Source organism: Tenrec ecaudatus, chromosome 6, assembly GCF_050624435.1.
Source record: "Tenrec ecaudatus isolate mTenEca1 chromosome 6, mTenEca1.hap1, whole genome shotgun sequence".
NCBI lineage: Eukaryota > Metazoa > Chordata > Mammalia > Afrosoricida > Tenrecidae > Tenrec > Tenrec ecaudatus.
Window position 1 is genome coordinate 4,243,106 of NC_134535.1, and position 13,745 is coordinate 4,256,850.

General features: G+C 58.8%; 1 protein-coding gene across 1 annotated transcript in view; it reads left to right on the forward strand.

The window, feature by feature from the left end:
- Positions 1-13,745, forward strand: part of CELSR1 (cadherin EGF LAG seven-pass G-type receptor 1) — a 119,392-nt gene that overhangs the window by 76,534 nt on the left and 29,113 nt on the right. The window contains exons 6-9 of the mRNA XM_075552602.1: positions 5,517-5,674; positions 6,858-7,021; positions 7,908-8,033; positions 9,315-9,481. Of these exons, the coding sequence (XP_075408717.1) occupies positions 5,517-5,674; positions 6,858-7,021; positions 7,908-8,033; positions 9,315-9,481 (615 nt within the window). The remainder of the gene's footprint in view (positions 1-5,516; positions 5,675-6,857; positions 7,022-7,907; positions 8,034-9,314; positions 9,482-13,745) is intronic.

The window sequence follows — 13,745 nt, forward strand, 5'->3', positions numbered from 1 at the left end:
AGGAGATGACCCACTAGATTAGATGACCCACTAGATTAGATGGCCACTACCATGGGTGGGGCAGTGGGGAGGGAGCCATTGCTTTAAGGGTACAGTGGTTCTGTGTGGGAAAAGCTTTGGAAACAGGCAGTGTGATGGTTGCCCAACACAGTGACCGAGTTAAATGCCCTGAACTGTACACTTATGAGTGGCTGGCATGCCTAAGTCTTCCTGCCACCTATTTTATCACAACTCAGCACAGGACCCGTGAGCTCTCACTGACGCAGCCTCCCCTCTTGAGCTTCTGAGTCTCTGCTTGCAGTTGAGCAGAGTGGCCAGATGCCTGGAGTGGCCTCTAACTTTGGAGGAAAGAGGTCCACATGCCCAGGGCTGTCCTGGCCACTGAGTCCCAGACCCTTTGCAGGTTCAAGTCCACGAAGGTGTCTCGGGATCAGGCAACACACAAAAACCGAGTACCCCAGGAGAGTGGGTTCTGCAGGGATGGGACAGAAGCGGGGGGCCAGCAGGAAGGCCTCCTCTGCCCTGACTGGTGTCCCAGGAACAGCAGGCCCACGGGGCAGCTCTGCCCTGTCCTGCGGGGTCTCTGAGTCGTTATGGGCTTAGTGCAGTGTTGAGCAGGTGTGAGGTAGCAGGGGCCTGGCAGTCAGGCTGCCCGCTAGAAGGCCAGTTGTTCAAACCCACCAGCCGCTCACGAGGACAACAAGGTTGTCTGCTTACGTGAAGGCTCTCAGCCTTGGGAATAACGCGGAGCAGTTCTGTAAGCTCAATGGAGTGGTTATCTTTCTGCAGACCGACGGGCACCTTCCAGAGAAGGATGAGAAGTGGGGGGGGGGGCGTGTTTGTTCCAGGACCTTCTGTACTCTCACATACACCTGACGGACCTTTCAGCAGTCGCAGGGATGGATGATGGGATGGTGTTCCATTTCTTGTTTGTTCCCGGTAGATTTCTGTTTTGAATGGTCATTTAGGTCCAAGCGTGGACTCAGCCAAGAACGATGTTTCTCCCACCATGAAATCGTGCATTACCTTGGCAACCTACACAGCGCCTTTAGGATAGAGGCGGCGGCCGGCGTGGGAGTGGGGTGGCTCTCTAGACTTCCCCCCTTCTCCATGCCCCTCTGATGAGCCCTGCATCTCTGTCGCTGGCCCAGAGGAGCTGGGCAGGGGGGTGGGGGAGCGAGCTCGGACCCTGATCCCCATGTGCTTGTTTAGGGCAGGTGCCATTCACCACCATCTCCAGGCTGCGTGTGACTCACCCTGTGTCTTCTGCTGAAGCAGCAAGGGTCCCAGGGCGGTGGCTGTTGAAGCCCCTACTCCTTGCAGCCCTGAGTCCCACAGGAGGACAGCTAGTCAGGGCCTGCAGCACCCCAATAACCAGCGGCGGGCTGGAGCCCCGTGCTGCAGTCCTCGTGTCCATCCATCCCATGAAGGACCTTCCCCCTGGCTCACAGACCCCCCTCCTGACCAAGCACGCTGTCCCTCTTCACAGACCGGGCCCTCCTGGTGACGACGGGTCCAGGGGAAACGAGACGAGGCCTCACCGCCCTGGGTTCTCAGGAGCATCGCTATCCTTAGATTACTGTCCCCTGGCCGTCCACTGTGGGCTCTGGGGTCCGAGGGGCAGATGGCCCTCTATGTGCCCAGACAGGGTGAACAAACTTGGGAGCCCCCAGGCGTCTGCCCAAGGCGGCCTCCTGCTTGTTCTGCGGGGCGGGGGTCTGGGACAGCCTTTATCCTTCATCTGGGGCCTTGGCTCCCAGAGGCTCCCTGGAGTGGAGGCGGTCAGTAACAGAAGCTGGGGAAGGGGCTTGTGGGAGGGGCGTTTCTTCCCGGAGCCAGTGAGCCCTGTGAGAGAGGTGGCCACCTTGCCCTTAGCAGGCCCGGGCAGCCCTGCAGGTGGCTGCAGCTGGTGGGAAAATGCAGGCTTGATGGGCAGTGCCCAGCAGGCGGTGAGGCCGCAGATAAGGTGTCCTTTCCAAAACGGGCCAGCGGCAGGTGCCAGCACCTCACCTGGGACGGAAATCTCTCCACCCGCCCTGGCCTTTGTAGTCGGCACCCTGGGATGGAAAGTCATGTGGGGGCGGGGAGTCACGTACACCCCTCAGTGCTGTGGCCCTCTGCACCCCCGTCATCGCTCAGTTCACTCAGGACCTGCCCCTCCCTGGTGCCAGTGAAGGTGGGAATTCTTTCTCCCCAGGTGCAGTGGAGAGCACGGAGGCTCAGGCAGGACCGAGTGTCGAGGCCCCCAAGGGCCCTCACCCTCCGGTCAGCACCCCGGCCTGTTGTGACCGGCTTCCCTGCTGCCTTTCCAACAGTCTCCTGCACCTCCCAGCCCCTCAGCCCCGCTCTGTTCTCACACGGGCTCCAGCCCAGCCCCTGCTGCAGGATCCGGGGAAGGGAGGGCTGGCCGGCCAGGGGCTCATGGACGGATGGACGGGGCTCCAGGGGCCTCTGTCCAGATGACCAGCTCTAGGGAGAGCCCTGGACCTGTGAAGGTCCTGGCAGGTGTGTGTGTGTGTGTGTGTGTGTGTGTGTGTGTGTGTGTGAGAGAGAGAGAGAGAGAGAGAGAACAGGTGTGTGTGTGAAAGTATATGTGTGCGTGGGTGAGAATGTGTCCATCTGTGCGTGGGTATGAATGGGCACGCGTGCATGCAGCAGAGTGGTGTCAGAGTGGGTGTCAGTATAAGTGGGTGTGAAAATCACCAAGGATAAGTGTGGGTGCGCTGCTGAGATGTGTGTGTGTGTAAGTGGGTATGCTGGTGTCCATGCGTATGTGTGACCATCTGTACTTGTGACCCTGTATGAGTGGGCATGTGTGGAGTGTGAGCCTCTGTGAGCGTGAGTATGCGTCTATACGTCAGTGCGTGTGAGTGTGGGGATGAGTGTTACTGTGTGGCTGTGGGGGGCACCTGTAAGTGTGAGGTAACACCTGGACTTGCGTTGGAGACTAGCCAGAGGTTCCCTGAACCCCAATAAGCAAGTGTGTAGGGGAGTGTTTTCTGCTGTGAGTCTGTCCACTGAGCCCTAGCTCAGAGCTTTGGCCCTTGTTGGAGTCCCTCTGGACAGAGCCTCCAGGGGCAGCAGTGAGCTGACCGCCCGTGTGTGACACACATTCCCCGAGTGTAGCCGCCTGTGGCATGCCCAAGGGGCGCACTGGTTAACCATTGCCCACACGAGTGGGAGCCCCATCTTTCTTAAGACTCACCCTCCAGGGTGTCAGCTTTCACAGCTGCCCGCCCCCACCCCAGCAATTGAAACCAGACCCCTCTGCCTGGGCTCCAAGCTGCCCACCGCTGCAGGTTCAAGGGCCGCAGAAACATGCGCACAGACTAGAACCAAATCCCGGAGCAGCTGGCATGAAGCCGATGAGAGTCCCAGTGCAGGGCGCAGATCCTGGGCGCCAGGGCCCCCCTGAGAGGCAGAGGCTGTGCTTAACCACTGCACACCCGGGCACCTCCAGGCCGACGGAATCACACAATGTGTCAGCTTTGGTGTCTGTGTGTGTTTCTTTCTTCCTTTCATTTGAAAGACCGGCGTGTTTTCACAGAGCAACGGCTTTGCAGAGTCGCGCGCACACACACACGCACACACACACACACACACACACACGCGTCTCTATTGCATGAGAGAATGAGACGGAATCTGCTCCTGAAACGCCCAGCTTTTAAGACCTGGTGAAGTCAGGTGGTTTGTTGGTGTTTCAGATCTCTTAGACATACCAAGTTGGTTTGTCTGAATGTCTCTCTTTGGAGTGATTGGTTTACATTTACTTACTTTCTCCTCCCCTCTATCCCCCATTCTCCCCCTGCCCATCCCGTCTGCCTCTCTCGGTGTGTGGACCATGTGCATGGTGTGAACTGGGTGGACCATGTGACCACTGTGGGCATCTGTGGACCGTGTGAACTGTGACCATGAGAGCATGTGTGAGCGTGCTGGCCCATGTGGGCATGGGGACACATGGAGGCACGTCTCCAAGCCGTGTGGCTTGTGTGGGATGGAAGCTCTTTGTGGCCCGCCCTCATCATCTGCAGTCTCTACTGTCCCTACTCCGTCCCTGTGGCCTGCTCAGCTCAGATGGCTACGTGGCTGCTAGCCATGCGATGCCTGTTTGGGGAGGAGTGGCCAGAGGTGTTGTGACCACCCGCCCCTCAGGCTGTCCCGGCTCCTGGTCCTGGGCTGCCCACCTCCTCCTGCAGGTCCTCGCAGCTCTTAACCCCATTTCTGAGGCCAGAGGGCCACCTCTTCCGGCTGGAAGGCAGTGAGGTGAGGCGTGGGAGTCCAGCCGCATACGTTAAATGGGATTCACGACACCCCAATGGGTTTCTGATATGTGCTTCCAGGGGCTCTTGATGCCTGACCTCTGACTACCAGGCCTTTCTTCCCAGACGCCCCTGGGCGGGCTCGAACCTCCAAGCTCTCTGGCAGCAGGTGGGCGAGTCCACTGTTGGTGCCCAGGGCCCTGAGTGTGTGTGGGGGAGGTCTGCCCCGGCCTGTTGTGTCAGCCTCAGCTAAGCCGTGCCCAGACTCTGATGCAGCAGGCTGTGCCCGTCAGCAAATGCCACTAAAGATGCCCCCCTCCTGCCCTCAGCCCGAGCTCCTGATTATACTGGGGCACTGCGGCAGCTGTAATTTTGTCGGCGGCAGCCCCACTTCATTACCGCTCCCCAAGTGTAAGTGCTGTTTATGTCCTTCCTCCTAGCGCCTCCCCCCACCCCCAGGAATGTAAATTATGACTTGGATTGGGGGCCCACTCACCTCCTGGGGGACCACCGACCTTTCTCCGGGCGTACACCTGACACTTGGCATCCCATAATGGGCACCTACCCACGTTCCCAAGCTTGCGGCAAAGCGGGTCAGCGGGCAGAGAGGAGGATGAGGAGCCGGGCAGGTCTGCAGGCAGGGACCTTGCCCTTCCGGAACTCAGGCCTGGTGGGGGGCAGAGCAGACCTTCCGGAGGGTTCTCAGGACTCCGCTGGCGGCTGAGTTCCCTGTACTACCACACATGCAGGGATGTTGTGTCTTGTCCTGGGGGCTGGAATTCAGACCCGTGTCCCGGCGGAGCCAGAACCCTGGGGTGTCTGCCTGGTCCTGTGACCTCTCAGAAGTACTTGGGTGCACAGCCCACTCAAACAGCACAGCTTCCTCCACAAACCAAATACCCTCTGCTTCCAAATGGGGGCCCAGACCTTCACCCGTGTGCTGGGGGAGACAGAGCTGAGCCCAAGGGTGTGGTTTTGTTTTGTTTTATTGAATCATTTTATTGGGGGCTCATACAGCTCTTATCACAATCTATACATCCACCCGTTGTATGTCAAGCACATCCGTACATTTGTTGCCCTCATCATTCTCAAAACATTTGCTTTCTACTTAAGCCCTTGGTATCGGCTCCTCATTTTTCCCCTCCCTCCCCACTCCCCCCTCCCTAAGGATATGGTTAGGGGATGCGATTTTCGGGAGCCCAGGAGGGGTCCCTGCGTCCTCCCCGACACTGACGCTGCTGTCTCTCTCCCCCACAGCCTCACATCAGCCGCCTGGGGCTGCCCCATGGGCCGTCTGGGGAGAAGGTGGCTGTGGTCACTGTGGATGACTGCGACAGCACGGTGGCTGTGCGCTTCGGCGATTACGTCGGGAACTACAGCTGTGCCTCCCAGGGCACTCAGAGCGGCTCCAAGAAGTGAGCACCCAGGCAGGGCTTCCAGAACCTTCCATGGCCACCGCTGCATAGAGCCAGCCCTCAGTCCTGATCCATGCTGCTGCCAGACTCCCTCCCTGGGTTGGGACATGCCCCCTCTGACACGGCAGAACCTTCTAGAACAGGTCCCCTTAGAACCTAGTTCCTAAACTGAGAGGGCCTACTGCCCCCTTTTCAGAAAAACAAATGACTCAGTACCCCTCCCCTCCCCCCACCTGGAAATGAAAATGCTTGTCTGTCGCCCAGAACCAAGGAGAAAGGGCAGGAGTCTGCTTTCACAGCCCCCTAGATCATTCCAGTGCCCCTCAGGACCGAAGCCCCACTCTGGGAAGCCCTGCTTCACAACATGTAGCCCCCGCCAGCCCTGGCCTCTGCCGCTGCCCTCCGCCCTGCCTGCTTTCATGAGGGTTGGCTTTCTCATTTCACTTCCTGGGCATCTTCTGGGCTCCTCTGACCCTGCCCTTGCCCTTCCCACTGGCCTGGCTTCTGCTTAGCCATTGCAGGACCCCGTCCACGCTGTCACCTAGGTGCTGTTGAGTCAGCCGGATCCCCAGCAACCCCACGAGCCACAGTTCCCATGTTTGAGCCCATTGGAGCAGCCACTGTGTCCACCCATCTTGTGGAGGATCTTCCTCTTTTTCTTCCCCCCCCCCCCCCACACACCTTATAAAACTTGATGTCCTTCTCCAGGGACTGGTCTCTCCCGACAACGTGTCCAAAGTACGTGTGTGAGACAACATCTCGCCATCCTTGCTTCTAACGAGCATGCTGGCCATGCTTCTCCCAGGACAGATGTATTCTTTAAAATGTGTGTAGGGTGTCTGATGTGGGCCTTCGCAGGTCCCACGCCTGTTTCGTCTGCTCCCCACCCACCTGTCATACAGGTGGGACCATGCCCCAGTGAGATTGGCGCCCTGCCCTGGGGCCCACAGTACAGCCAGCCTCACCGCTCTTCCTCTGGGGTTTCCCAAGCAGGGGTCGTGAGTTCACTGGTGCTCACGTGGGCTCCGTGGGCACCATGCCCTGGGAGGTGGGCTGTGTGGGCCAGAGCGAGCTAACCCCAAGCCTGCAGCTTGTCAGGATGTCAGCACATGTGGGCAAACTGAGGCATGGATCACCCGGCCTCCCTGAGTTGGCCCTCAAGGTGGCGACTTTGCCTCCCCAGGTCTCTGGACCTGACAGGCCCCCTTCTCCTGGGGGGCGTCCCCAACCTGCCTGAGGCCTTCCCTGTGCACAACCGGCAGTTCGTGGGCTGCATGCGGAACCTCTCCATCGATGGCAAGACCACGGACCTGGCCAGCTTCATCGCCAACAACGGCACCAGGGCAGGTGGGCACCGGCGCAGCCAACTGGGCGGGCCCGGGTGTTGCTGAGCTGTTGGGCGCAGACACCAGGGCCTCGGTCTGACGGCTGCGAGAGCAGCGGTTCTCAACCTGGGGGTCGAGACCTCTTTGGGGGTCAAATGACCCTTTCACAGGGTCGCCTAAGACCATTGGAAAACACACAAATATTTCATGATATAGAATTAGTTTGTGATGAATCACTATGCTTTAATGATGCTCAATTTGTAACCATGAAAATACATCCTGCAGATCAGATATTTACATTCTGATTCATCACAGTAACAAAATGACAGTGATGAAGTAGCAGCGAAAATAATGTTATGGTTGGGGGGGTCACCACCACATGAGGAACTGTATTAAAGGGTCGCAGCATTAGGAAGGTTGAGAAACCACTGTGCTAGGGGGTCTTGCACCTGGCTGCAGACTGAAGGCGGGAGCGTGGCCAGTGTGCACGCACACACGGGTGGGGCTGGCTAAGGCATGGCCCTCACACAGACACGCCCCCCCTAAGACCACCCCTCACACATGAATGGAGATAGCACAGACACGCCCCCACACAGAGACCTCACCCCCCCACCCAAGACCACCCCTTACATGGCTCTCCACCACAGTGACCTGCTTTACCCTCCATATGCCCACTCTCCCACCCACAGGTCGCAAACTTGGCCCCCACCAGAGACCTATACTGCCCCCAGTAAGACCACACACACGCACATGCACACGGTAGTGTGAGCACAGAGACAGACCCCCAGCATGGTGTCCTGCCCTGCTCCCACTAGGACCCACCACACACACAGGGTGGGGTCAGCACAGACAGCCCCCCCCAAGTGACCTGCTCCATCCATATGCCCGCCTCGCCCTCTGCCCTGCAGGCTGTGCTGCTCAGAGGAACTTCTGCGAGGGCACCTGGTGCCAGAACGGGGGCACGTGTGTCAGCAGGTGGAGCACATACCTGTGCTTGTGCCCGCTCCGCTTCGGCGGGAAGAACTGCGAGCAAGGTGAGTCCTGGCCCCCAGCACGACCCTCGTCCCCCATCCTCGGGAGAGGGTTGCACCTGGGACCTTCCACCACGAGCGTCCCCGTCCCACCAGCTGTGACCCCAGTGGGCTGGACCAGACCTGTGGAGTCACAGAGCAGGATGAACCCACAGCCAGGGGTCACAGTGTCCATTTTGAGCAAGACCACGTGAGCTCGAGTGGCCGTGAAGGCTGGGCCTCAGTGGGATCCTGGGCCCCAGGCAGCCGCCCCCGTCTCACTGGCCGCCCCGTCTGAAAGCTACAGATCTCTTGGGCCCAACCTCCCAGTTGTGTCCCTTGGGGACTGCCCACTGTGTCTGGGGTTCTGTGAGCAGGGAGCTGGCAGGCGGGTCACGGGGCTCCACATCCCCAGAGGTGGCCCTTGTCTGACCCTGTGGGGTCTGTCGTGATGATGTGTGTCCCTCTTGGGGGAGGGAGCGAGGGAGAGGACCCAGAGCCTGTGTCTCTCCTAGTTTTCCCCACAGCCACCTCACTGGTCACCCCAAATCATCCAAGGGCCCTAGGACAGCTGGGGGCATACGGGCCACAGAGGGCTGGTACCTGCCCAGAGTGGATGGCAGGTATGCCAGGTGCCCGTGCCAGCTGAGAGCAGCGCAGGCTGCAGGCCTGAGGGCCTGGGTACACCTGTGCAGTGCACACAAGTGTGTGTGTGTGTGTGTGTGTTTGTTGGCACCCAGGTGCCCATGAAGACTCACGTTGAGATGCCTGCACATGATGCCCCACCCTCCCCAGCCCTTAGGGCTGCCAGAAGGTGTGGGTGTGGCAGATGGGCAGGGCTGGCCATGGCACCTCAGCACCCTGTTCTCTGTGCCCAGGAGTCTGAGTTTCCTCTCTGCCTGGCCTCCCACTCCACTGAGAGCACTGGATCCTTTGGCTAAAGCCCTAGCCTGCTCCGCCCAGTAGTCGGTCTCCGCAGGGCCTGGATAGGAACCTCACTTGTGACAGAGAACTGCCCCAAAGGGTGGGTGTTCTGTCACCAGGCCTTTCTTACGCTGCACTCGGTGCCTTCAAACCACCAACCTTCCCAGTAGTGGTCAGTGGTGAGACCATTGGCAACGGGCCTTTGGTAAAGAAGTAGAACAGGCTCAAAGGTGCGTGTACGCACACACACATACAAAAATACAGACACTTATATACACACACATGCACATGCCTACACATACACATACATTCACACACACTCGTGTATGAGGTCACTGCGCCCCTTGGGGCATCTGAGGCGGGCCGGCTCTGTGTCCGCAGCTATGCCCCACCCCCAGCACTTCAGCGGCGAAAGCGTGGTGTCCTGGGGAGACCTGGCCATCACCATCTCAGTGCCCTGGTACCTGGGGCTCATGTTCCGGACTCGGAAGGCGGGCGGCGTGCTGATGGACGCCTCGGCTGGCCTGTCCTCCAGGCTGCTGCTGCAGGTGAGCAGAGCTGGGGATCTCGCAGTGGGGCCTCCTCGCCACCGCCATGGTGCCCACAGCGACCTGGGGGTTCTGGAGGGGGCGAGGGCAGGAAGTCGGGAAACACTTGAGAGGCCATGCTGGGGCCCAGGGGTGCTGCGCAGCTGGGGGGATGGAGTGGGAGCCTTGGGGCTTGATAAGGTGACCAGATGTCCCACGGTGTTTTTAAAGTCTCATTTTTTGGAAAGAATGCACGACAAGCTAGGATATAGGTTTTCGGCTGCCATGTGGCTATTTCGCCAGGATATGAGTTTTATCAATGGTGTCCCGCTTTACCAACGTTAAAATCTGGTCACTTTATATGCGGGCCAAGGACCTGCCGTTCGATAGCCACAACCCGAACTTGCTGCCTTCAAGTCTATGCCGTCTCCCAGGGGCCCTGCGGGACAGGGTGGAACTGCCCCTGGGGGTTCCCGAGACGGTCACTCTTTGCTGAAGCAGACAGCTTGCCCCTCTCCCGAGAAGCAGCTGACCATGCAGTTAGCAGGCCAACAGGGCACCAGGATGCATTCAAAAGGCACATCAACCCTGATCTCAGGCTCCCTGAAGCTGTGGCCTCTGCTGCAGCTGACGGGAGTCCTAGGACCATGGGGCCCCCTTCCGGCGACCCGGAGAACTTTCCCCTGAAAATTAGCCCATCAGTTGCTCACCTGGCCTGCCAACAAGGTGGCCAATGAGTGGCAGGGGTTAAAGAGCTCAACTCCCAACCAGGAGGCCAGCAGTTTAAATCCACCCACTGCTCCTCAGGCAAAGCGGTGGCCGCCTGCTGCTCCAAGGACTCCGGCCTCGAAACCCCTGTGGGGAAGTGCTGCTCTGCCCTCTGGGGGGGGGGGGGGAGAGGAGTCAGAGTCCAGTGGATGGTGGGGATGGGGTGGGAGGGGTCCTCCGAGTACGTGTGCCAGAGTAGAAGCGGGCTCCGCGGGACCTGTGTTTGGAAGTAGATCGCCAGGCCTTTATTCTGAGGAGCCTCTGAGTGGGCAAGCAGGTTCCCTCCTGGGTCCTCCTCCTGCCCCTCGCACGCTGGGAGGAGCCTCTCCCGAGAACTTCCCCCCAAAGCCCCGCGTAGCACCTCGCCCTGGGTTTGTTTTGTTAAAAAAGCAGAGAAGATCACACTCCCTGCTGACCAGTTGATGCCAACTCGCTGTGACCCTCTGGAGAGGGTGGAGCTGCCCCTGTGGGTTTCTGAGACTGTCACTCTTTGTGGGAGGATAAGCCTGCCTTTCTCTCAGGGGGAGGGGGGAGACTGGCGGTTTCAAACTGTGGATCTCAGGGTTAGCAGCAAGCTTTCTAAAGACATTAAATAGATGAAAGTATCAGTGAGCGGTGGATGTCAAGAGTGCCTCCCAGGCTTCTGAGGTCTGAGATGGTGGAAACAGTTACAAGTGCATCTGCAGAGGAAACACCTGGTCCCGGCCCATCCATCAGCTGCCCTCTGCTGCAGCTGCTCCGGAGGGTGGAGGGCCCTCACCACCTGCCTGGGGTTTACGGATGTCTGAAATGCCTCTGCTCAGAAGGGATCTTGGTGGGGGGCTTGTCCAGCTATGAGCTCACCCCCCCCACCCCCAGCTCTACACGTCTTGGAAGACCCTGTCTGAGTGGCAGTGGGGACAGGACACCCTGCATGGGCACCCCTACCTGGTCTCTCCAGCCCACCAAGTGTTGCCTCAACTCCAGCGGCATGACCTCTGATAATGGCCACTCTGATGCCTGCTGGCCAGGCGCCGTTGAAGGGGACTGCCCAACCAAGGGCTCACCAGCTTCCCAGGATCCCCAGTGCAGCCAGGTGGCCTCACACTGCCTCCCCCAAAGCTCTCTGTGTGTGTACCAAGGGAATGTGCTCCTCTGAGTTTTGTGTGGGTCTTTGTGCACAAGTGCTCCTGAGGGGGTGTGTGTGAGGCTGGTGGACTAGAGAAAAAAAACCCAGAGACAGTCATCTATGTGTAAGAAATAGCTTGTTATCAAGAAGTGATTATATATCAGGAAGACATCCCAGTCCAGTCCAACCCAAGTCCCTCAGTTTGAAACTAGTCCATATAAATCCCTCCTCAGGCTCAGGGAGCCAAATACAACGATGCAGCATTCAGGAAGATCACAGACTGGTGAGCGCAGAGTCTGGTGGATCCAGGGCTCGAGCAGGTCTCAGCGTGACTCATCAACAGGAAGATAAAGGGGTGTGGGAGGAGGTTCCCAGGACCCTCCTTATGAGAAGGCCATGCCCACAAAGCGACACCATCAGGCTGTGACCTGATTAACAGGCTAGACTCCACCCCTACACTTCAAATTGACATGAAATTATGTAACTACCACCGAGTGTGTCTGCGTGTTTGTGTGTGTGAGTGTGCACATGTGTGTGCTCTGTGTGTGTCTGCATGGGTTTGTATGTGCGTGCTCTATGTGTCTGTGAGTGTTTGTGTGAGTAGGCACAATTATATGCACCTGTGTGCTTGTGTGTCTGTTGATGGTATTTGGACACGCTCAGTGTAGGTTTTAGAAAGTGGAACTCTGTGCTGTCACACAGAGACCTCCTTCTCTCCCACTCTTTTCCATTCTAACCCCCCTTTCTCTCTCTCATTCTTTCCTCCCCCCCTCCCCCATCTCCACCTCGCCCTCCTCCCTCCAACCTCCCCTTCTCTCCCCCCACATCCTCCTCCATCTCTTCCCTCTCTTCCTCCCTCCTCCCCTCCACCTTTCCCTCCCTTTCTCACACAAGAAGCTGCTGCCTTGACCACTCGCCTCCTCCTCTGCCTGGGGGCATGGGGGGGTGGGCATAGGATAACCCACCCCAGCACCTGGCAGCCCCTCTGTTAGGAAGTCCCTTCCAGAGCTAGCTGCAGTGTTTCCTGCTGCAGCCAGTGTCCTAGGGCAACTTCCTTTTTTCTCGGGGCCCCTGGGCCTGCAGCAGGAGAAACAGTGGTGTTGGAGTCTTGCCTGGCATGGGGTAGGGGCCGGGCAGAAAGGAAGGCCTGAGTGGGTGGTCTGTGAGGGCGGGCCCCAAGGGCTCCTGGTGGTAATGTGGGCAGTGACTACCCTTCCCCTGGGCTATGCCTGGACAAGAAGCTGCCGTCTGCTCGCCCGCCCACCTCAGCGCCCAGGAGCGTGTCCACGGGACCCATGCGACCGTGGGTGTAATTACGGATGCCGCTGTCTTTCCCTTGTTCCCTGGTGATGTCGCCCTCTCCCTGGCTGCCCCAGAAGTGCCCGCTTGCTCACGGCACAGCTTGGCAGGCATGGTTCTGCCCCAGGGCCATGGCACAATTGAAACACATTAAATTGGCTGCTTGTGGTCCCGGTGATGAATGAGCACTTGGCGCCGGGGTCTCTGTCGGAACAAAATACGCTTCCCACCCACATGCCTGGCGGGCAGAGACGCCTGAGCCCTGACGTCTGTGCAGCTAATCCAAGAACTTGGGGTCCTTTTGTGTGTGTGTGTGTGTGTGTGTGTGTGTGTGTGTGTGTGTGTGTTTAACTGAGGAATTTGAGCAGCCCCTCCTTTGGAAGGTGGCGTGTGGGGGTGGGTAGTAACTAGGAGCGACAGCCTCTGGGACAGCCTCCAGCCCCCTGTCACTATCCAGAAGCCACCCCAGGGACAGAATGCTGGGCGTTGCCGGAATGTTCCAGGTTATTTCCCACAGGCCTCCTGCAGGCCTCGTGGGCTCCAAGGGGACAGTAAGGGGTGGGGCGGGAGTCGTCACAGGCCCCTCATGGTGGCAGGCTGGCTGAGACACGTCACCTGAAGCCCTAACCATTTGCCATTTGGGACATTGCTCTCCCTCGCTGTCCCCCCCCTAGCCCCCCAGCGTGCCTGCATTCTCTGTGGGATAACACAGCTCTTGTTGGGTGGAGACGGCCCACAGTGGCAGACGGGACCTACAGTAGGCAGGGCGCACCTTTGTCTGTCGACACAAGGTCACTCATATTACGCACCTGCGGGTGCTAGGGTCTGGGGAGTGAGGGGGTGAGGAGGGGCATGAGGAACAAACACAGGGGTCTCACAGCTGTGGAGGAGAAGGAAATGCCCCTCACGCACCCCCGAGACGGCTAAGTGCTGACCTGCTCACCGCAGGGCCAACAGTTCGATCCCACCAGCTGACCTACCGCAGGGAAAGGAGGCTTTCTGTTCTCGGAAGGAGTTTGGGTCTCGGGACACACAGCTCTGCTCTCCCTGTAGTGTTGTCACGGGTCAGAACAGACTGGAGGGCAGTGAGATTTCAAACATGGCATCTCT